Source organism: Musca autumnalis, unplaced genomic scaffold (assembly GCF_047663935.1).
Source record: "Musca autumnalis isolate F117 unplaced genomic scaffold, ASM4766393v1 scaffold_5, whole genome shotgun sequence".
Taxonomy (NCBI): Eukaryota; Metazoa; Arthropoda; class Insecta; order Diptera; family Muscidae; genus Musca; species Musca autumnalis.
The window spans coordinates 2532927-2558943 of record NW_027412088.1 but is presented as its reverse complement, the minus strand read 5'-3'; the positions used below and the strand labels follow the sequence as shown (position 1 = coordinate 2558943).

At 33.4% G+C, this 26017-nt stretch overlaps 2 protein-coding genes across 24 annotated transcripts in view; one reads left to right on the top strand and one right to left on the bottom strand.

Annotated features, from left to right (window-relative positions):
- Positions 1-6644: 6644 nt before the first annotated feature.
- Positions 6645-15467, top strand: Pgant1 (Polypeptide N-Acetylgalactosaminyltransferase 1). The gene is made up of 5 exons (XM_073992753.1): positions 6645-7691; positions 11589-11991; positions 12048-12169; positions 13707-13949; positions 14007-15467. Exons 1-5 carry the CDS (start codon positions 7000-7002, stop codon positions 14404-14406), a joined length of 1860 nt encoding a protein of 619 aa, XP_073848854.1. The 5' UTR covers positions 6645-6999; the 3' UTR covers positions 14407-15467.
- Positions 15468-15592: 125 nt separating this feature from the next.
- Positions 15593-26017, bottom strand: part of Khc-73 (Kinesin heavy chain 73) — a 41334-nt gene continuing 30909 nt past the window's right edge. For all 23 annotated transcript variants that reach the window (XM_073992719.1, XM_073992723.1, XM_073992731.1 and 20 more), the window contains one exon: positions 15593-26003. In XM_073992719.1, the coding sequence (XP_073848820.1) occupies positions 25927-26003 (77 nt within the window). In that variant the 3' untranslated portion in view covers positions 15593-25926. The remainder of the gene's footprint in view (positions 26004-26017) is intronic.

Here is a 26017-nt window from a genome sequence, read left to right as displayed (position 1 = left end):
GTTCTTAAATGATGTCATTACCAACAAACGACATTGGTTCTTATTTATATCGATTATAAAGATTTTCACAGGGAATCGGTGTAAAATGATGCAAAAATTTTGTGTTTTCCTTTCCCGAATATGGAAGTTTACGGATAATCGATGATTTTCTATTAATTTTTAGCGTTTTTGGTTAATTTCAGGAAATGACAAAGAGTACCAAAACAAACGGAAACAACTTGTTGTGTCTGCCATTATAACAATTCTTATAGAAAGCGGGCATGGCTGTATGGTTGTATTTCTATAGTTTTTCCGAAGCTGCACTATAATTACTTGGTGGCCTAATGAAAACAATAATCAAATAAATGAAATGAAACGGAAACTCATTGAACATTCTATCGAAAGAAGCACGTAAACACGTATCCATAACATTTCGGTTCCTCCCTCAGTGGTTCGTTACTGAAACCCGAAATTATTAACTATAACGCCATGTGAACTATGCCATATGACCTTTGAATGTGACAAAAGAGTTGGGTGCTGAGACATGGCCTAACCACAATTTCAAAAATTGAACGAATTCGTTCTTATTACTGCCAATGTTTAACCAACAAACAACACGCCCCTTTCCTCCTTAGTGTTGTTGTTTTTACCACAACTGAAAAATTACGAAACTTTGAACCTGAACACTTGTATTATTAACTACGTCAAGTGACCACCAAAATGGACGCACACACATCAACACAATTATAATTGAACAATATGCATATCGACTGCTGACCAAATGATATTCGTTGAAGGGGTTATTGGTAGGACGTTTTAAAAAAAGTTGCACATGATAATTAGTGGGGTAACAAGGGTAATGGCAATTGTTTACGTAATTCAATTATCTGTTAATTGCGTTTACATGCAACCATGACAATTTCATGTTCGGTCATTTAACGAGGGAGTAAAGACGAGGTAATAATCAAATTGTTATTAATTCAATGACAATATACTAAAAGGGAAATTTTGAATAAACACAATACTAATTAACGGTATAAAAAAAACAAATAAAGTGGTGCTCTCCACGATAAACTCACCTATAGCCTATATATAACTTTTCTGTTACTTTAAGACATCTACATATGATATCTACATATGATGAGCACTCGAATCGTACGATTCGCCATACAAATGCTCTCTTTGTGTTCACCACTGCATTAAGACGACTCGTCAGTACTCTATAGAAAAGTTTGTTGAAAACTGTTACAATTTTCAAAAATTCAATTTACGAATTATCCGACTATAATGCCGACAATACATAAACGTTTGAGTAAAGTTTGCGTTATTTCTGATAAAAGAATATAATAAAATCGAACTTGGTTGCCTTTTTCTTTTATTCTTTTACCAGAAATGAAGCAAAAGTTTATTCAAACGTTTATTGTGTTTTCGGCTTAATAACTGTTGCAAATGTAAATAAATTATGGTAGAACAAATAAGATCCCTGTAGGAAATGTCAATAGTGAATCTATACTGACTTACTACTGACATTGTCAACAGTACTACTGACAAACTGTAGACATCTCATGTAATTTCCTATAGACATTTTGTATGAACGTGTCATCGAAAGTCAGTAGTGGGATTGGAAGTAGTGTGTCAGTAGTTGCTGAGGGACCATGTGTTGACATTGGAGGTAGTGAGTCAGTAGTACATAAAGGGTAATATGGGTCATATTGGTACAAGATTTTTCACCACTAAGTTTTTTGACCTATTTGGAACCTTTTATAGATTAATAAGACGATGAACTTATACTTTTGTTTAAATAGTATATTTTATTAAAGAAAATACATATAATAATGAAAATGCTAAAAAAGTACAAATTGCGTATTACAGTCTTTTTTATCTTTATAAAGGGCTAGGCCCAAGATTCCACATAAGCACAAAATTAGTAAATAAAGCCAATGTTTTCAATGCTGGCTAATCAACAATAGCAAAATCGTTTTCATTGTCAGAAATATATTTTTATTTTCTTGGCCTAAGAATTGGTGTGACTTATCTTTCTAAATGTCAAAATAAAGACCCCGGCGGAGCAAGCAACAAAAATCCATTGTGTTTCTATCTTTAACGTTTTATGAAGCGATTCACTGAATGTTGATATAAAATCTAGGAATTGAAAAAAATAAACATGTATGAATAAAAATAAATCAACAAAATGTCCTTAAATTTGCTTACCTACAGCTGTATAAACATTGGAAAACAATTTTTGCCAAATAATACTATGTTTACATTTACGAAATCCACTCGATTTCATCTGTCAAATCCTTTGTGTATACGTCAAATGAAAACTCATCTGAAATCGATTGGATTTCATTTGACGTTTGAGCAATGGAATTGCCAGTTGAAATCGAGTGGATTTCGTAAATGTAAACATAGTATAACCCTTCAACATTGTTGCTCTGTTCCAGAACCTGCAAGAAGCTACTATTTTTTACTACGATAACATTTTTTCCTTTATGTTATCGGAAGAAATAGTAGAAATTAGTAGATTCTTGCAGTTCTGGAACAGACCATGTGACTCATTTGCTCTGTCCAGAACTTGCAAGAAGCTACTATTTTTTACTACGATGACATTTTTTCCTTTATGTTATCGAAAAAAATAGTAAAAATTACTAGATTCTTGCAGTTCTGGAACATACCAATTATTATGCAGTGTCCAAATACATATCAGGTGTAAATTGCATTCAGTATTTCCAGCGAGACGGGAAAATATATTCGTCAGCCTCCACAATCTCCTCTAAAAAGATTCCACAAAATGTCTAATTGTCGAAGTTTCACCACAAATGTTGTCATTCGTTAAATTCACGATATTTTATTGATTTTTCACAAAAACACTTTTTTTAACGAACCGCCAAATTATTTTACACCAAACAATTAAGACAACGAAGGAAAAATAAGATGATGCTTCGTTGGTCTATCAGTTGTCAATGCATCATGGTGGAATAAGAAGATGTTACATCAAATCATGTCAAACGTCAAATTTGCTCACAATCCCAGCAAAAAGTTTGCATCCGCGGATGCAGTTGAATCACTACAAGTGTACGGTACATTTGCCGTTGGAGTACATCTCTTCCTATGAATTCACTTATGAATTTTACACGAGAGCGCGCAGCTAGGATGCACTCCATTTTGCTTCCACAGCACATACATAGCTAGGATGCACTCCATTTTCGATCCAAATGTTTTGGATTGAATTTTAAGGCACTCTTCCGATTGCATTTTTAGTCAGTCTAAAGATGCAATAAAAATGCAAGCCATTGCGAAATATCCCAGAATAAATAAAATGCATTTATTATTTGTGTAAAACACGAACACAAAGAACTTTATTATATAAACACAAATTAAAAAAAAGTTTTCATTAAATTCAATCACATTTGAGCTTACTTCCTCCGTTCTCGTTTTAATCCAAGCGCATCTGCTTTTCTTTCATCATCCTAAAGTTTTTGTATGTTGCCTTCCCATCATTAGTCCAGCTTTCGACATGGACTCCAACTCAAAAAAAAAAAAAAAAACAAAACATTGATTGATTGGATTTTGGATTGAATTTAAAGACACTCTTCGGATTGCATTTTTAGCCGGTCTAAGGATGCAATAAAAATGCAAGCTATTGCGAAATATCCCAGAGTAAATAAAATGCATTAATTATTTGTATAATACAATAATACAAATAACTTTATTGTATAAACGGGAATGTAAAAATTACAATTTTTGTAAAAATCCTAGCTGAAATGTATCTGCAAATCGGATGCCAGTAATCACGATGTTAGATCGGCCAAACTTGCCAAGTAGAAAATAAGGGAATGACATTTTTTCACAGTCATAAGTTTGGGTACAACTCTTGCTATTTTTGGAACACTTTTCTAGCAACAATATTCTAGAGCCTAGCTAAAGTAATTTTTATTTTTTACTCTATTTGGTTCTTTTAACATATTGTTACGAATGTAACTGATAGGTTTAAGTTAATTTAGTTTAATTTCCGTTAATTTAAAAATTTGAATTGTAACGTAAAGTTTTTATTATGCAGTTACTTTATTTAAGCAACAACAACTACCATGTAGAACTCTCTTCATTATTCTAGTTGTTACTTTACCTTTTATTAATGTGTTTTTGTTTGTTTTGCCATAATCATGTAATTATCGTTTAGTTGTCATTTCTTATTTCTTGCATTTATTTGTTGTTGTAATTGCGTCATTACTGCGCTTGTCTACTTGTATGTATGTGAGTATGGTTGTTCGCTTAGTGCGAATGTGCGTCTGTGGGTTCGCTGCACAGATTCGAGATGTTGCCAGATTTTGTGGATAATTCTAGACCAAGGAGATTTTGGTTATAAATAGCGGAAGGAGCGGCAACATTGAGTGAGTTGTGTTTTAAGCGTTGAACTGAACAGATCGGTTAAAGAATAGCTGCGTGCTAACTAGAGACTTGCTGTGTGCTTAGTAATTAAAGTCGGTTCTGAATAAGTGTAATAAAGTAAATAAAGCATTGTAGAAACGTAATCTAAAATGAACCCTGTTTTATTTGGTACAAATCGTATCGGGGAATAAAACAACGTCTACACGGATATTAGTTAAATCTAATTCCGTACCAATATAAATAGTGAAGTTCTAAATTCCTTATGTTTTTTTTAAACTGGGCTAGCAGATACACCTACCTTTATTATTGTACCGTGCCAATTGACGTTTTAACCCTGCGTTTACACATGACAGGACAGTTGACTTCATGTATTGATTGTCAAAATCCCACAACTTGCCTGTGTGGCGTAGGCGTCCAGACAACTGCAAAAACAGTTGTAAAAATATAAATGAAAAAAATCGATTTCTTTTTGTTTTCCGTTCACATATTTTGTTTTTGTTCATGTTCTTTTGTTTTCAACACATTTCAATTATTATCTCACTTATTTTTACAAAAAATGATGGACAGCTGGAAGACAGCCGACAAATGATGTATGTATTAGTAAATCAGAGTTGTATTTGAAGACCAACTGTCTGGTGTAAACGCCTAGTAAGCCATGGCTGCAGGGTTGTAACTCGTGTGTGTGTTTTCAAAGTTGTTGTTGTTTTGAAGCAAAAGCAAAGAGTGTGTTTTTTTTTCTATCGAACGTTCCCACGCCTCACTTTCCCACCCCTGCCGTCCGAGGGGGCGTCCTCCCCTTTCGTGGGGATCGCGTACACACCATGATCCGCATCATGGTGGCGTATACGAAGGAAATTCGAAAACCAGCTACAGAATCTACTTCATCAGCCAGTTATATATTAACCCATACAAACTACTAGTTATTTAAAGATAACACATCATGGTGGAATAATAGCACGGTTACACTACAGCTTTTTGCCGGGTTAACCCACTTCATGAGGATTTATTTGCTTAATCTGCTCAAATCAGACCAGATTTGCCATACAAAAATTAAATCCTCTCATGGCTGGGTTTATTTTAAATCCGGCACAAATCCACCAAAAATACAGTGTTGTATTCGGTATTTGTGCAAAAAAATCCAACTCTACTCAAAAAGTACCAAAAGTTGCAACTGTTTTTGCAACAGAGTTTGTCGTGTTTTACACGTTTATGATTGGTCGCATGAGATTTTATGGAGTTAATAAATCTAAAGTTATTTGGAAATCATAAAATTATTTATTTATTTTCATTAGACACTTTTTTAACAAAAAGTACGATTGATACCATGATACAAAAATGTATCCCTGGGTGTAAAATATACCAATATGAGCAAAGAGGGGACGATATCTCATACGAGGAATTGTAAAAGTGTAACACACGACTTTATTAGTTATTTTGTATGTATACGTAAACAAACATCAGCTGACAGTTTATATCCTCGAAAAGCTAAGTGTAACCAGCAAAGATTAACCCACTGGATCTATTAAACCCAGTGGGTTAACCTTCAATAGTGTAACCGGGGTATAAGAAGGTGTTACATCAAATCATGTCAAACGTCAAATTTGCTCACAATAATGCATTACTGTGAATTGGTTGCTTACATGTTGTATGTGATTTTATTCACAATAACGCATTTTGACAACTGGTATGAATATCAGCTGTTTTTGGCGTTACGCCTTATTATTCCACCATTTCAGTAGTCACACGCGCAAAATTTGCGGTATAGAAAATTGAGTTAGAGAGGGGCTCTTTCCCATAAACGTCAAATGAAATCCATCGGATTTTATTTGACAGTTGAAATAGAGTGGATTTCTTAAATGTAAACTTACCATCCATCCATCCATCCAGTTATATGTAAACGTATTATTAATATAATTTATATAACATAAAATTTAGTTTTCACTATCTATCAATGTCATATGACACGAAATAAAAACATTCCATATCTACCCACGCAGGCAATGCGGAGACGTAATTTTATTACATTTTTGCTGGTGTGGACGCACAAATATCGTAAGGAAAATCCCTAATATTGCACATATTATGGGTATTTTACACGGTGTGTTTTTTACATATATATAATGATTGAAAAATTCATGTCATATGACATTTACATATAGTGTACCTTAGTAAACGTGGCATTAGAAAATAAGCAGCCACGAAAATGAAGAAAATAAAGGAATAAGCGAGAACCAGATACGAATGAGGAATTAGCAAGAATAAAAAAAATATTAAGAAAATCAACAGATGGGAGGGATTAGTAAACACGTATCGTAAAGAAAGAAAAATAGAGAAGACCAAAATCCAACAAACAAAATAATTTTTACAAACAGTTTAAGACGAGCTTTAAAAGGGAAGTGGAGACACGCGCACAGCAATAAAAAAGCTAAAAACTGGATTTTTGTATTTTTCGAGAGTAGAGGAATTTGTTCTATTTTTTTCCTAGTGCCATACAGTACAACAAATTCATAAATGAATACTTCTATTCCTGTGACATTTATTAGGAAAGAAAAGTATTGCTAGTGTTGCTTGCAATAGTGGACAGACGAATGTCATCCCCCCATCCTTAGAAAATTCCATCTCTGCATCGAAATGGTGTTTCGGTTTCGTTCTTTTTACGGCAAAATCATTACCTTTGCTCTGGTGGCTCTGGTATTCTTCCTATACATAAAAGTTATTCAAGTCGATGAACAAGGAAACAATATAATTTCGGGTTTTGAAAATGTAGCATCTCTCCGGCAAAGTCATCATCGACACAACCTTAAAGATTTGGATGCCAACGAGAATGAAATACAACGACCCCCACCTCCTGCCCAGAAACCAGATATGGTCGATTCCAACTCACCTTTCGAGAGTGATGTTCTTAGAGACCTTGCCAGGCAAGAGCCTGGCCTAGGTGATAATGGTGAAGCTGCTTATTTAGTGGGTGATGCTAAAATACGTGGCGAGGAGATTTACAAAAAAATTGCTCTCAATGAAGAGCTTAGTGAACATCTCAGTTATAATCGAACACTGGCCGACTACCGTCACCCACAATGTCTAAACCAACATTACAATACCGGTGATCTGACCGCCAGTATTGTAATTATATTCTTCAATGAACCCTACTCTGTCCTCCTACGAACAGTACATAGTTCTATAAATACCTGTAATGGAAATATGTTAAAGCAGGTCATTCTGGTGGATGATGGAAGTACCAATGAAGAGCTTCATGATAAATTGGATTACTACATAAGAACAAGATTTCCACCGGGAAAGGTTGTGATTGTACGCTTAAAAAATCGGTAAGTATAGGTAACTTTCAATTTACATGAATACAGCACACATACAAATAAGCCAAACGATGAAGACGTTAGCTTGATCTTTGGTATTTAACTTGTTGACTGCCTGCAGTAAAGGCGTCAATGACGAAACACAGCATAGATCAACAATTATGGAAAATATCAAAAAAAACAAGTCTTCTTCTTTCGACCACGTTTCGAATAACGTTTCTTCATTCACATTAATAAATATTTAATTCTGCTTTGTGTATAGGCTAGTTCGTTATTGTTGTTGTTGTTAGTCGGTAGTGGTTTGGGTTTCTTGTTTTCGAGTTTATTGTTACTCCAGTTAAAAGTGATTTTTGGAAACACACTACATTAGCAGATTACAAGGCCATTGATTGGTGTTATAGTACAAGTGGATATAAATATAGGTATAAATGTCTGTGATATACTTCACAAAACATGTTTGTATGAAAGGAATTATTACAATATATAAATAATGCGCATTAGGCCGGGGCGATTTGAAAACCTTAATGGGCCCTTCGCGTTTCTGATTCCTGGGATTGAACTGAGCAAAAAAGTCCACTGGACCATATATCTACGATGAAAATCGAGCCTCCCGATTTTGACTTTAAGTTTTTTATCTACGTTTTTTTTGCATCTTGGCATATAACAGCCAAACCATAGAGATTTTCGAGCCAACACAAAGACAAAAATTGTAGACAAGACAGTAATTAAGAACTCTCTAATACATCGCAAAAGCATTGGAACGCTTTTTCAGGCAGTTTTGGTCTTGCGAAGGTGCAAACTTTTCGGAAAATGTCGATAAATGGCACTGTGCTACAAAAGTTGACCAGAAAAATATTCAAGCGTTCTGATGCAAAATTATATCGTGTTGGGATGCATGGACAACGACAATGCCATTAGTTCGTTTGGGTCACTTCGTTTTATTTTTTTATAACGGTAAAAGTAGTGAACATCTGGCTTTCTTATATTTTCAAATGTAAACTGGCATATCTTATTTTTTCACAACGGATTTCTTTTGATCCTTCTTCCTTTTAAAGTGGTGAATAATATCTTGTGAATAAGCTATTATTGTTTTAAATCGGTTAACAAATGGCTAAGTTATAGTGGTTTATGTCTGAAAAACCCCACAAAAAACCTATAAAGGAATTTCTCATAATTTTCAAAATAAATATTGAATAAAACAAAAAACATTATATTTTTGAAAAATATGAGAAATTCCTTTATAGGTTTTTTTTGTGGGGTTTTTCAGACATAAACCACTATAACTTAGCCATTTGTTAACCGATTTAAAACAATAATAGCTTATTCAAAGACATTATTCATCCCTTTAAAAGGAAGAAGGATAACTAGAAATCCGTTATGAAAAAAGAAGATATGTCCGTTTAAATTTGAAAATATAAGAAACCCAGATTTTCACTACTTTTACCGTTATAAAAAAATAAAACGAAGTGACCCAAACGAACTAAAGGCATTGTCGTTGTCCATAGATCCCAACACGATATAACTTTGCATCAGAACACTTGAATATTTTTCGGGTCAAATTTTATAGCACAATGTCATTTATCGACATTTTCCGAAAAGTTTGCACATTCTTAAGGCCAAAACTGCCTGAAGGAGCGTTCCAATTCTTTTGCGATGTATTAGAGAGTTTTCAATTACTGTCTTGGCTACAATGTTTGTCTTTGTGTTGGATCGAAAATATCAATGGTTTGGCTGTTATATGCCAAAATATCCAAAAAACGTCAATAAAAAACTTAAATTCAAAATCGGGATGCTCGATTTTCACGGTAGATATATGGTCCAGTGGACTTTTTTGCTCAGTTCAATCTCAGGAATCAGAAACGCGAAGGGGTCATTAAGGTTTTTTTCCTTCCACACAAATCGCCCCACCCTAATGCGCATGTTAATAGTTTAATTTCGATTGATAACTTTCAATATTATATTCTCCTACTTTGACCTCAGATCCATCATGTTTTTTCTACTAGCCCGCAAAATCGTTGTAATGTTTGGCTGATTTCCGTATCGTCAGATGCTTGGCAAATTACTGCAAATGCCCGAAGTATTGCGTTTCATAACTGCGTAATACTTAACTGCGAAGCTACGTGTCTCAAAACCTCAAAAATACGAATTTTTAGCGCAGTTTAAAAGCAAACATGTATTATTTTTATTTCTGATGCATTTAATTGGATTTTCGAGGAACAATGCAGGAGTTTGCAACTGAAATATTTTGACGAAGTTTAAAAACTACGAAGAATATGACGATACGTTATCATCATAATTGTGACATTTAGAGAATTTTGGTGAAAATGCGCCTTTGGCCCCATACTTAGCTTACGTAACGGATCGCCAAAAAATTTCATATATAAGGTTTTTGGATCAAATGGGTAGGAAATCCAAAATAAAGAAATGTTTGTTTTGGTGTACATGTACATAGATACATACATGTACAATAATAGACTCCAAATCAAAATTCCATTCTATTTTGCTTCACCGTATCCCAGCCAGCATTTTTTGAAAATTTTAATCAAATTCGAGTCTTGTTTGATCCGACTGCACGATTAATAAGCTGGAATATGAGTTCATTTTCTGATCATAAATGACTCCTTTGTCGGGAGGAAAAAGTAACCGCAGGCGACTCTTCTAAACAAATCACAAATGAGTGACAATAAATAGCAAACATTTAGCTGTCTAACATATCACAAACCTAATAAATACTTATGTGGATGCATAGTTCATCACCGACAAACTGACAATTGCCGCAAGGAAAATTGCCTAATGTAGATATGGTCTTACAATATATGTTTTCTTGTGGAAATGCAGATAATCTACAAATTTCCAAAGGATATTAAATCATGCATTCGTCGTTGACTCTAGGCTATATACTACAATTTAATGTTAAAATAACAAATTTCATACATATATGACTTAAGAGGCATACCCATGGTACAATTATTTAACAGGTAGAGGTACATGCCTGCACATGTTTCCGATACTGATGCCGAATTCGTTCCGAAATCGGAACAAAATTGTTGTCAAAAAATATGCGTCCTTGCAAATATTCACAAATAAGAGCATTTATGAATTTAATGTGAAGTTAAAAATTATTGAAACTGTTCTAAAATAATACATTTGTGCATTGTTTTAGTCAATAAAAACGGTGGTGGAATGAATTAGAATGCCGCAATATAAAGATATTCAAGGTCAATCTGTGTTTTATTAAGTTAATATAAAACTCAACTCAAATGTCTTTAAAACAAAATAATAAAAATAGCGATACTAAATTAGTTCTGCAGCAGATATATTACTTTAATATATGATATGGTTCTATATAAAAATGTCTGTTATTTTAGATTGGGCTTTTAAATTCCAACATAAGTTTTACATTTAACACAGCTCTGAGTTTTGAAAGGGTTACCAAACACACATTCGTTGTTTGTAACATTTTCCGAATAACACATTTTTAAAGAGTTTCTACAGCTAATCACTCCTCTGGTACTAACGGTTTCCGGCAATGCGATTTTTATGATTTTATTACACCTTGGTCCATGGGTTGTAAAACAATTGTGTGTTTGGGTGGCAAAAATCCAAGCTTAATTGACTTGAGACCGCCTACATGTGAGTCGTAATTCAGTTGTCCAATCCCACCTTCGAACATGTTGTGCATATGTGTAGTATTTTCTTGTTTTTCTTTTTTTTTTTTTTTGAGTTTGAAAAAAATAACATACAACAAAATATTTAGAGAAAATTTTTTCTTTGTATTGTTGAAAGGGCAGAAATTCGGGGGATTGCAAATCTTAGTATAATTTAATTTTTTACATTTTAAGTGTAAATGAAATTAGTGTAGAAATTATTGTACCACATTTCATAATTTTATTATGTTTTCTTTTCCAGATTAGGTTTAATACGCGCACGCCTAGCTGGAGCACGTGTGGCAACGGGAGACGTTTTAATATTTCTGGATGCACATTGCGAAGCTAATATTGGATGGTGTGAACCATTGTTGCATCGTATACGAGAGTCCAGAACAAGTGTCCTAGTTCCTATAATCGATGTTATCGATGCTCAGGACTTTAAGTACAACACTAATGGCTATAAATCATTCCAAGTGGGCGGATTTCAGTGGTCAGGACATTTTGATTGGATATCAGTTTCGGAGAGAGAAAGAAAAAGACAACAAAGGGAGTGCAAGGATGTCGACTTGGATGTTTGTCCAACATGGAGTCCCACAATGGCAGGTGGTCTCTTCGCCATTGATCGTAGTTATTTCTGGGAAGTTGGCAGCTATGATGAACAGGTATGTTAAACCGAAACTTTATTTGTAACATGTGAATTGTGACCTTGTCTTTTTAGATGGATGGCTGGGGTGGAGAAAACTTGGAAATGTCATTTAGAATATGGCAGTGCGGTGGTACTATAGAAACAATTCCCTGTTCCAGGGTTGGCCATATTTTCCGTGACTTCCATCCCTACAAGTAAGTTTAATGTGTTCAAAGTGTGTTCGGGTCATTATTTTGAAAATTTTGACGAAAACTAGACTTTTTTGCTGTTGTCCACATTTAATGAATGTAGGCCAGTGCATAGGTCAAATAGTATGGAGCGTGTTGCGCAAAACGAAAATTATTTTAACTGTTTTTGGAATTCTTGCAATCATTTAAAATGTAGCATTTTTTGTGCCCATATTCTATCAATTATATACCCAAATTTCTTATTCTTAGTATTAAAAAATATTCTTGAATATTCATACAGAAAACAGTTTAATATAAACATTTCCAAAGTTTGTGTCGTAGGGTAGAAAAGTTTAAAGACTCAATTAAACAACTATACTTTCTGCCGATAGACCTATTAGGATATCAGAACATTGTCACATAAAACGTTGCGAAAAATTTAAATAAGGAATCTGTAGAAGTGCTGACAGCGTTTATTTTAGGTATAGCCCCTAGCACAATGTGAATGAGAACTACCGAGAACAATTTAGGTGTGAGTTGTTTTTAGTATTATTTCTTAATAGATAAATATTGGAAATGTTCATAAATGATCATAAACTGCCCCATATACAAAATGTACTGCAAAAGTACTATTAATTTTTAACAATAATGCTCTAAATCTGCATAGTAAGCCTTTGTTGTTGCACACATCATTTTCAATGATTGAACAATAAAAAATACTCGTTTTGGAAGCTAACCTTTCGCGTTTCCTCATATAAAAACTTGTATAGTCGGGTTATACACAAAAAATACCACGCCAGTACCATGTGAGGCATATTGTCCTGATAACGAAAACGCATGTATAAGTTCGATTAGGCGAAAAGTTTCCGCACCGACTGCGATTACTAAAGCCCCTTTGAAATTTTTTCTTTTTAAAAATTTCAATTTGCTTTGTTTGAACAAAAATTTATAGAAAACAAATAAGATTCTCATAGGCATAGTCATTAAAAACAGTCTGTAACTTTCGCGAATTCGTTGTAAATGACCACATATTCTCTTGTCCGAGAGGAACAATAAATATAAACATAAAATTCGCGAGTTTATAAAGAAAAACAAAAAACTGCAATATTGTCAAAGGTGCATTAAATGCTCTGAAATATTGCGATTTGATAGCAATTTGGTCCAGAATGGTTTGGTATTGATTTTAAATTAGATTAAGCGTTGGCCAAAAAGCAGTTATCTTTTATTTAAGATTTGGCATAAAATAGCATATTTGTACTACGCAAGAAAACTGGAGTTGGGAAGAAAAAATTACTGTACAACCTTTAATATTAATAAGGACAACATTTTTAGACTTGCATGCACACAGGTTTTGTATGTAACGATGATTAACTGGACATTTTAAAAGTTTGCATTTTTTGCAACAGTTCCAAAAATTCAAATTTTTTGATTTTTTGTTTTCGTGTTGCCACACGGTATGTAGCCGAGAAAGTATTAAAGATCAGATGATCGGAATGCGTTCACAATATTTACTTCTTCTGATTTATGTATGTATATGTATGTTCTGTGCTTTTTTAATTCATAGATTTCCTAATAATCGAGATACTCATGGCATTAATACTGCCCGAATGGCCTTGGTTTGGATGGATGATTACATAAATATTTTCTTCCTGAATCGCCCAGATTTAAAATTCCATCCGGACATTGGCGATGTCACACACCGTGTTATGCTGCGCAAAAAATTGCGTTGCAAAAGTTTCGACTGGTATCTGGAAAATATTTATCCTGAGAAATTTGTTCCCACTAAAAATGTGATAGCTTATGGAAGGTAAGATGAAGTGCTTGTATATTTTGAAGATTCTAATTATATATTTTTTGTATATAGAGTTCGTTCGCTCCATGAAAACTTGTGTTTGGACGATTTACAGCAGAACAACGAGAAGCCATACAATTTGGGTGTATATGCCTGCAGCAAAGATATTTCTAAAACACAATTCTTCTCTCTTACCAAGAGTAAAGTACTGCGCAATGAATTAAGTTGCGCCACCGTGCAACACAGTGACTTACCGCCATTCCAAATAGTTATGACTAGTTGTTTTGAAAATGATGACCATAATGAAAAGTGGCAATATCTAGGCAATCGACTTCGACACATACCCACCGGCCTATGTTTAGATCATCATGGTCTACATCAAGGCGATTATGTTCAAGTGGCACCCTGTGATCCCTACAGCAGAACACAAAGCTGGAGCATAGATCATGGCGATGAGTCATATCTACCATAACTGATGTATTTTGTACATATAATTTCCAGATCTGCAATTCTCTTACTTAACTATTTTCGGAATCAAAAAGACACATTTTTGAGAAAATTGCTTTTTCGCATCACTTGAATCTAAAAACTATACTCATTTTATTCCAATCTATTTGTATAGTAATCGTCTATAATACTGCTTATGTGTCTTTTTAACATTTATTGTAAATAGTATATAGTAATAAGTCTGAAGGGCGAGATATACATATGCATGTATATGTGTTATCCAAATGCAATTAGTTTTCAAGCAAGAACAATTACTTGAATTTGGTCTTAATTAGGTCAATGTTTTTCCATTCGATATATTCGAAACAAACATTTGCCTGTGTTTTTCCAGTTTGCCCCGATGTACATAACACGTATGTACATATTATTCTGGGGTATATATATATGTACTTAGAATCGGGCTGATACATTTGTAGATCTGCAAATTGTGCCATTCCCTAAAAAGCGAATGGTTTATATAAAGTATCTTTTTGGACTTTATAATTTGTATAGAAAATTTGTCGAGTTTCAATTTACACAATTTTAAATCATTCCTCACGTATCACATAATTAAGATTAAGCAATGACCACATCACTATGTCTAAGAAATTATGTATTTGTGAAATAAGTCTTTTTTTGCAAGTCTGTTTTTGCTATGACTTAGGCCACATTCACTTATTCCAAACGTAAATTGCGAGCAAATGCGAGAAATATTAAAAAAACTGCGTATAAAAAATGCTTCCTAAATTAGTCACTAGTTAGAAATTTTATATTAAAAAGAACATAGAATAATAATATCTGATATTTTTGTAAGCCATGTACAGAGGATGCAAATAAACATAGACCATAATAATACAAAACTCAGATATACCTAAGTATGACTTATTAATATACGTATAAAGTAAGCTTTGCTTTATCATTATGGTGCAATGGTATTGATTATCCATTATTAACGGTCAATTCCAGAATTTGATATCCTGTCTGTATTCATAATTGTAACACTACTTTATAGAAAAACAAATAAAGAACAATTTTTTCCAATTAAAACGCTATTTTCTTTCTTTGTATAATTAATATTCCTTTATTTAATATTTCATTTTGTTGTTGTTAATGTTAATTATTTTATATTTGTATGTTCGTTACCTTTTTATTATATAATATCTTTTTAAATATTTATTTTTGTTAGTTATTATTATTTTAATGACATTGAAATAAGGGAGGACTTTCGTCGTAACCTTTCGTATTTTTGTTTTTCTTTACAGCGCAGTATTTCTTTAAGAATTGAAATAAGATTCATATATTGTTTTTTATTATTTGTATGGTGTTCTTGTAATTCATGCAATTGTTGTAGAATTTATAGAGTGTGCTTGTTGCTTGCTGCTGATGTCTATCTAGTCTGAAAACGTTTTAACAATTTACCACAAGTATTAGCGAATGTGTGTTATATAAAATAATAGAGAGCAAGAGAATACACTTCTGTTTTGGTTTCTTTTCATTCGAGATGTTTATGTTGCTGTTGTTTATCCCTTCGATATGTTGATATAGTGCGTGACTCTTAAAAATCAGGTTTGGCATGAAAATGCGTGCGAAGCATAATAAATGAATATATATTTCTGGCTCGGACAATAAAATAAAAAAGTTCGTGAACAGCGAAATAACATGTCGATTATGCATGGAAACCCAACTCCAATTGCATTGCTAGTAGAAAATTTAAACAGAAAATTACATTTCTGCATTGAAATTCAATTATTATTACATAGTAAATAATTCTGATATATATAACAAAAAAGCTGAGGGTTCAAAAAACTGCTGTTGAATGAGTTTGACAACGATTTCTGTCGTTTCAATTATTTTGTGACCCTTTCTTCTGGCAACTCTACAGTTGGATTGCAATCCATAATCGACCCCTAAGATTTTAAAGTTCTCGGTTTGGCATTTGACATTAGTTGTCGAAGTGATTAATTTTAACATCGTTTTGGATAACAATTTAAAAAAAAGCAAGGGTTATAGGTTTAGCGTTGAGCATTTTTTTTCAGACATTTGTGTTTATGGATTTCTCCATTTGCATTTGCAAACAATGTAAAAAATTAACGCTAGTATAAATATGTACGTAATTTATGTCAATGTCCCCTGTCAGGTGTAACAATCTTGAAGCGATGCAGGGGCTTAGGTCGCTATTTCTCGATACTCGACATGTTATCCTGAATGGATTAACAGAACTCCGTTCTACATGACTTTTTGAGATCGGAAAAGTGCGGCTGACCAAAGGTTATCCAGGTAGTGATCTCCTACCCATTAGATATCCCCCAACACCGGGGTGTTATGAGTAATACTCGTGCCTATCGGTGTTTTCAAGGTTTGCAGTGGGGTACCTATAAACTGTATTTGAACGGAGCCTCGTTGATACCTGGGCGAATCAACGGGTAACGAACTTGGTTTGTCAAGCCCTTGCTGTGGTAAGAAGGCAATACCACGGTTTACCCCTGGACCTTCCAGCAACTCAATAACGTATGGATACTCGAACTTAAAAAAACCAAAAAACAAAAACACTTAAAAAACCAAAAACTTCGACTGATGTTGGTGTGGATGCCTTGGCACCCTCAGTCTTCACTTCTACCATTTTCCGAAAATGCCTATGAAAAATAGGCATTTATTTTTGGTCATCAGGATAGAACAGTCATTTTATTTTCGCGAATTTTTGATTTTTATTACCATTTTAGCTTTGTGAAGTGATATTTGAACAAAAATGCTTGTGAATTGTTTACTGGTCATAAGGAACAGCTTTTTGAGATTCTAGCGTCTAAGAAACAAATTTGTATACACGTGGCAAGCATTGAGAAATGGATTGGATGCAGCGACGAAAGAAGGTTTGTATGGTTGGACAGAAGAATCATTCGGACGCTTTTCTCCACAAACTAAACCAACCTATCGCTAAATAGAGCCCTAAAATCTGAGCAAAGTTATTTTGCTTTTGGCTTTTTAAGTCAAATTACCCCTGCAAACCATTATATATAATAGAAAACAAACGTATATCCGGATTATTCAAGTAAAAAATTTTATCCGGATTACAAAGTCTACAGTGTAAATATTTTTTACCGCGGATTACGACGTTGTTCAGATTAACGAGCTATACTGTATATATGTATATTGGGGTAAAGGAAAAGAAAATGTTTTAATTGCAGTGCTCAATAGCAGCTGGTCGATATTAGCAACAACTGATGGTAACATTATCACCACTAATCACTTAATAAAAACTGATGGCAACCTCATTGTTGCCATAAACACACGAAAAAATGGGTCTACTCCATATTGCGACCGACAATAGTATGGATTGGATTAAAGCTCAAAAGCTTGTGGGGATATCGATAGATAGGGCTTTTTTATCACACTAGCCTACGAAAAACATAATATCGCTGTAAAGAGGGCCACTAGGAAAACCTTCGGTAAAAATGTCCAAAGGATCCTCGAACAACACAAAAATGTTGAACATTTGTGCGGGTGGTACCACAAGGATTTGGCAGATATGGCCTACATTTGAACATAAGCTAAGTTTCGACAATATTAAGATATCCAATGTTTGGACCAAATCGGTTGCTACGTCTATGAGAAATCGCGTGTACCACTTCAGCGAATATTTTCGATCTTTGGTGGGGAAGGTACCGCAAGGAGTGGACCTATAAGCACCACCTTCGAATTTCTGGGTCTATCTTGTATTGCCACTAAACTTGAGTTGCGTTGTCAGTTGTCTGCGCGACTGAGACGAAATGTTGTACCATGAATGTCAACTCAACTGGGTGGTCGATAAACATGTTATCGATCAGTGTTTTTTCAAACTTGTGACCTCTATTCGCCAAAAAAAAAAAAAAAAAAAAAAAAACACATTTTAAAAATAATTGCGCTTTGGATAACTCTTTTGTGTATTCTGGACAATATTTTAATACTTTGGCTGAGTTTTCGAGCAAATTTGGAAAACAACCCAAGATTGAAATATAACCTGCCCATTGAATCTTCGGATCGTCAAGTTTTATTTGCTGTCCCAAAAAATGATAAGTTCGGTGGAATTATTTTTTGATGATGAAGAAAGTGTACAGGACATTGCATCTATTAGAAGAAATTTGAGGGACAAGTCGAATCCATTGGAATTGCCATGTGCACTGTAAGCTGATGATCATGTGGAAAGATCTGTATTTGTCACCAAATTCACTGTATTTGTCACTCTTCAGGTGTTCGTGTTGGAGGTCCATGACTGTTTAAACTATCCGCTGTGGCTTTTGTTTCACCAAAACTCCCGAACTCCTCGGGCTAAGTTTGGATTTTCACTCAGTTTATCAATTAAAATTTCGAACTGCTGCTTTGTCGTTATTTTCACCATATTGATACACAAAATTAATTAATGATGCAAAGAATCAATAATTGTTAACAAAATGTTTATTTTTCCTTCTATTTTACTTCTTGTTTCTTCGAAAATGTTCACTGCAACTGAAAATTTGTGGTTGCTGAAAAACAGCCGCTTCGTAAACTGAGATTCGCAACTTCAGTTGAGAGTTGCCATACGTGGTTCAATTTTGACAACTGGAAACGCCACTCAACGATAATTGTTATCGATGATCGACCCCTTCATCTAATATTCGAAGAAATATTACAATATCCAAAGTGTGGACGAACGCAGTCTTCGGTTCAAACCCTCTAGCCACTACATATGGTGCCATAGGGGATTTTTTACAACTTAGGGGCTGTTTTCTCAAGAAGTATGGACTTGCCCCTGAAAAAAACTTTTACTGCCGTAATTGAGACAGCGAATGCAAGTTGCTTCAACAAAAATCAAAGTAATTCGAGAGCAGGTCCTAAAGTGAATTTATCCAAAATTTTGTGTGGGAGGTACCCGAAGGAGTGGACAAATATAGTCCATATTCGAACCCGATATAGATCTGGAAAATATTTTAGGATGTGTAAAGTATGGACCAAATCGGTCACTCCCTTCAAGAGTTATCGTGTGCACAATTTTTTCGAACATTTTTGAACTTTTGTGGGGGAGGTACCTGAAGGAGTGGACCTATATGGCTTATGTTCCAACTTAAACTAAGCTTCCACAAAATATTACAAAGACCAAATTATGGACCGAATCGGCAGATTCGAGAGTTATCTTGCGCTCCAACCACTACACACGGTGTCATAGGGCTTTTTTGTACCTTTCAGGTTATTTTCTCAGGAAGTATGGACTTGTCCCTGATGAAATGCAAGTTGCTACAACAAAAATCAAAGCGATTCGTGAACAGGTCCTAAACTGAACTTTTCAAAAATTTTGTGTGGGAGGTACCCGAAGGAATGGACCGATTGAGTCCATATTGGAAACTCATCTAAGTCTGGTCACGATGTGCAAAGTATGGACCAAATCGGTTACTTCCTTCAAGCTTTATCGTGCGCACATTTCCGAACTTTTGTGAGGGAGGTACCGGAAGGAACGGACCGATAAAACCCATCTTCGAACTTAAACTAAGTTTGGACAAAATATTGCGAAAGCCAAATTTTGGACCAAAATCGGTTCATCCGTTCGAGAGTCATCGTGCGCACCAGCCAGCCAGACAGACGGACGGACATTGCTAAATCGATTTCCAAATTGTCCGAAACACATTTCGTCTAAACATACTTGGGGTCTAAAACCATTATTTCGATGATGCACATTTTGCCCGTGTGAAAGTGTATATACCCTCGTTAGCATAAATGCTGAGGGTATAAAAACAATCAGCTACATCGCCGATAACTCGTTATCAACTCTTGTCGCAATACGGAAACAATCAAACATATTTATTTAAAACTAGAGTAGTTTCACTACCGTAGTCACTTATTGTAAATATTGCACTGAATGTTTAAATTAATTATCAAGTTTGAAATTATCAATTTATTACATACTGTTAAAAGGCACTGAGACGAATATCCCGCTTGTTCAGCGTCTCCAATGCTCACGCCACACCAAGTTCTTATAACATTGTCAAATGCAGGAAGCACATCGCATCTCCTCCTATACCTCCATCTTGAAGCTGTCTGAGTACTATTGCTTATTTCTAAGCGTTAGAATATTACTTTGCAATGAATAAGGAGGTAGAAGTAATAAAGACAAACCTAGACGTCGATAGTCAGACTGTTTATAAAATAGCTGGCTCTGTCTAGCTATAATGCAGAAAGATCTGCGTTATGCCAGCCGACTAAACTGCAATATTGCGTCCAAAGAGATACTCGATGATCTGTTACTTTTTAGCTAGATTAGGCTCAGCTTTGATTTTTTAGGTATAGATCTCCTTCGAAATCAACATTATTGGAAGCTTTTCTTTTAAAGAAAACACATATTAATTTAAAGATTATTATTTAAATGTAGAAGATAAGTAAGCGTAAACTTATTTAAAATATTTATAAGTACCGTGACTTTCAGTTAAAATTATCTTCAAATTCAATCAAGTTTGTTTATATAATATGTATTCTAAAACAGGATATATTAAATCTTCATATTTTCAACTTTTATCTATAAACCATGTTGTGCAGGTTAATAAAAATGGTTATGAACGAATTCTCACTTAACACTCCATTTCAAAGAAGGAATTGAAGAATACTCCTTGACCAATACTAGAAGCGTTAGAACTATAATGTATGATTTTTCGCTATGACCTCTTCGTCCACCTAAGAAGATGCTAACATTTTTAAGACTGAATTTAAGAGTTTTTTTTTTTAATTTTTTATAATAATCCGGATGCACAAGCCGTTAATGTTCAACACTCATTATAGGATTATAGAAATCGTTATTTTACGTTGTTTGATGTACATATATCTCGTGATTGTGCTCCGCGCGACATCCTAATAATAGGAATCCAAATTGCCGTCTTTGGACTATTATTAGGATCCTATTATTTGGCGCGTAAATTTGTTTTAAAAAAAAACTATTTTCGCGTGAAAAATTTACAAGTGTCATTTAATTCCCTTTGAACCCTGCGTGAATTTAGGTATTTTACTCGCCGAATCTGATGAAACCAGCCACGTTGGGATCCATTTACTATATCAGCGTATATTGCCACATTGAGAATAGAAAATTCTGGAAAAACGTATTTCCACAATTCCGCGTACTAAGTCGCGTTTCTCTTGGATTATCTTTATTGCAAAGCAAGGATTCTCGCATTTATGGCGAAGGATATGTAATAATACGAAAAAATATGTAATAATCGAGAAAAATATCTGAATTTATATTTTTGCAAAAAATTAAATTAAAAAATTAAATATGCAAAATACGAGGTCTAGCGATCATTAGGAATAAGTAAAAGTAGCGATATACTCTTTAAACCCCTAACTCAAACAAAACTTATGTTTGCCTAATAATTAAAAAAATGCTTACACCAGTTCGCACATTTTGAAGAAAATGTGCTTATTATTATTAGTACAACACCACACAACGTTTGTCTCCATTCACTTAAAAAATCCATAAATCAGTGCAAGTTTGTTGCATTGGGAGTTGAGCCTTTACTTACCTAATTCAAAAACCGTGAATTCAGTGTAAATATGCATTTTGTATGATAAAACAGAATTACAGCCCCAAAAGTATGCTATAATAATTTGGTGTAACTAATTTCGAATTTCGAAATTTCATCTCCCATTTTTTGCTGTTCCCACGTCGTTGAGAATATGGAAAGCGTGGAAATGGGAATTTTCGCTCCCATGGGAATGTTCAGAATAGGGCTGAAGAAGTATGCAAAAATTCAAGACAAAAAAAAAAAAAATAAAATCGCATAAAAATCACAAATATCAGAATCCAACTTTAACGAAAGGAAAGTTTTAAGACACCACTTATAGAGAAGCTTCACACGGTCACGGTGGCATTAGTTTATAGTTCAAACCAATATATGCACAACTTCATTTTCCCTCCGTCAACTCGGTCGTTTTTAGAATTCGTCATTTATATTCATAACAATAATTTAAACCCGTCGGTATACAGTGTAGTGTTCATCCATCCGATCAACATGAAAATATGTAATATATCCTTGTTAAAATGTTTTTTTTTTATACAAAAGTTGTTTGCACTTGAGGGTGGGCTTTCAACTGGATATCACTGTATATATATTTACTTGCGGCTTGGCCTTGCTACAGTTATTTTTTTTTTTTTTTTTAATTTTATTTAGTGTATGCTGATGGGTATACAAAGCGTGTGTTGTTATCTTGAAGTTATGTTATGCATCATGCTCGCTATAAGCAATATTTTTTTTTTTTATTAATTTTATGTAGCGATGAAAATTTGTGCTTAAATTTTTTGTTTTGTTTGTGTCAATGAGAAACTTTAGATTCTTTACGTTTTGGTTTGGTTTTTTTTTTTTATTAAATTTCTATTAGCAAAAAAGAGGAAGTGTCTAATCTACCAAACTGTTATCATGTTCATATAACTTCTCCATACAATATGGGTTTTGGTGATATTGTAGTTTTTATTTTTTTATATTAGAAGTCGAACAATTCGGATGTGGAGGGCAGCATACATTCATATATATGTAAATGCAAATCGACTCTGTCGAATGCATGTGTTATAATGTAATATCTGAGGACTTCCCAACTTGCTTAGGATTCAATTAAACACACATTTAGCCTTTTTCTGTTAATATCAAATATACACCTTGTTTCAAATTTTAAAAAATGGAGAACAAAATAAAAAATGTGTCTTGTAATTTGTTTTCTTGAAAACTGTAGGCCTATTCTGTAACTTTTTAACAATCCGACAATCGACAACGCTATTTTGTAAAAATGTAGACAAATTGACGATAAACTTTCAAAAGCTTTCAATTTTCAATGTATTCCTAAACAAAAAACATTTGTCGATTTTTAAACTACGACAATTTTGGTGTTGTTTCTATAACGACATTTTTAACGAAAGTTGTTAAAACTTGTTTACAGAATATCAAGGTTGTTAATTATTTTGTTAAAATGAGTTTCTCGAAAAAAAAAATAACAATTACGACTGTCGTTAAAAAGTTACAGAATAGGTCCACTGGAATAGCTTTCGGGATTTGGATGGTTTAATTTTTGTTTGTTTTTTATAAGAAGAATAATAGCACATAGTACATGTGTGTATGTAAATATATATGTATATATAAAAATATCAAGAAATATTGTGGTGTATAATTCTTAATTCTTTTCATTAAAATAACAAAATTAAAAAACATTTTGGACGTTTTGTAAGATTTGCATGTTTTATCTTCTTTTGACATACTTTTTGGTAAGAGTGTGAATTTCAAAACATTCATAGTCTATTAGTAAATATAATATTGTAATACATATTTTTATTGTTTAATATATTGCACATTTTCTTTTTTTTAATCAACAAATTTTTACTTTGGATGGATACTTACGTAAAACGATTTGTTACATTGTGTAATTGTGTTTTTTTTTTTTTTTGACGTTGCAATCTTGAAAAATATCGTACGTACAATGTTCAGGGAAATGTTTAGTTTGTTGATTTGTTTGTATTGTTGCTTCGTTTCGAGTGTTCAATGTATATCTTAAAACATATCTCGAAGGTAGGTTTTAAAGGTTCGGAATCATGTTGTTCATTAATTATTATTAGAATGTTTATGTTGTTTTAATATTATTCTAAAGACTACACGACGATCCTGCTGGTAAATGCTCATTGAAGCTGTTCTAATATAATCAAATTTCACTCGTAGTTTTCTATTGCATCTTCCACGCATTTCATCTAAGAGACTACTACTAAAACTATAATTTCGTCGTTATTTACTTATCTCATATTTACTTAAAAATAAATTTGGATTTCATATTTTTATATCCTCTTTTAATTGTCGTGCCTATGTCGGCGAATCTCTATATTGCTTGTCCGAGAGTATAATCATACCAATTCGATGATACTAAAAAATAATACACTGTATTGTATTTAAAAAAATGTGCTTCGAAATGAATGCAAAACAATTGAAAATATCTTTCAAATCAATCTCATGAACGTGAAAATCTTTAATTAGCAGAATTTTTCTGGTTAGTTAAAAAAAAACGTAAATAAAATGAAACAAAAAACGGTGTTTACAAATAAAGAAAAATATATATTGCACTTGAAAAAAGTTTAAAATTGTAATGATTTTATTGCAAAATTAAAAAAGAGTCCTTTTTAAAGTCAACACTTTTCGTCTTGACTTTAGATCACATTAAATTATATAATTAAAAGATTCTATAATTAAAAGAAAATTTAATAGATATAATAGTTCGTATAACTAATGAAATATGTGTATATACTAAAATACTTTTTTTAAATTATATTTGTTTCACAAAACCCAGGGAAAATTTGATTGAATTTGCTCTATTCTTTTATCGCATTAAGAATGTAAATGCATCGTACCTCAAATACGACTAAAGGATTAGGATTTGTTTTAAATCAAAATAGTTTTTAGAAAGTTGGCTAGCGACTGGCTAATTCGTTGCTTACAAAAAAAGGCTTTATACTTAATTAAAAAAAAAAAAACGGAATTTAAAAAATAACACAAAATAAAAACATCACATTGATAGTACGTAAAGTAAACTTACATAATAAAAAGATTTACAATAATTTTCATCAGACGAGGAATCACCAAAACAATTAAAATACAAACAAAAATATTAATCCTAAACTAAAAGTTTCTTCTTTTGTTGGAGTTTTTACGTAAACGTCCAAAATAAAAGTACACAAAATGTGGAGGTATCTATTTAAAAACTCTTAACAAAAAATATACAAATTTGTCTAATAATGTGATTGCAGAAGGAAATGCACACGTTTAACTATTTATACAATATGTCATAACTCGTCGTTCGTCGTTGTTCGAATAAAGGGCGAAATCGGAAGGTGTGCTTTAAATGTAATAGAAGTTGTAAGGGCGAAGAATGTCATATATAAGTTTACAAGACATTAATAAGAATATCTATTTTGATGAAAGCGTCATCTAAGCTAGTGCAACGATATACAATACGTTGGTTTAACCTAGTAAAAACTGAAACATACGTAAAAGACATGGTTTTCGCTTTAAGGAAGCTAATTTTGTTCTCTTCGTTCAAGCAGGTTCATCATCTAGAGGGAAAGTAGGAGAAATGTTTATTCTAATTCTGATTTTCTAATTTTGCTTGTGTCTGTGTGTGTTTCCTTTTTCTAGTAGTCATATATCTTCCTCTAGCCATAGTATTGGGTTTTAAGTGTTTAGCATCGAACGACATTTTAGGTGCATTCAACATGGGTTCTTTAAAATGCCGTTGAGCGTCGATTCGTCTTTTTCGTATTGAAGGTGTTCGCATCGTACGTTGACATTCGCATTATGGAACATGTGCGTTTAGTGGAAATGACGGACGTCGATTCTGTCACAACGGATGTTGTTCGGCGCATATGTGGGAGTTGTTGCTTTTGATTTGGCACGGATATTCCATTTGATGTTGCTGTGGTTGCATAGTTTTGCCTTGCGCTTGTGATAGTGGCCCATCTCTGCATTTGATGCGAACATTTCGGAAATAATCATTTACGCCCTCCAGCACCACTCAGAGAACTGAGAGCTTCACCTCTGCTCTTTGAGCGGGGTAATGCGTTTGTATCTGCAAGAAAAAGA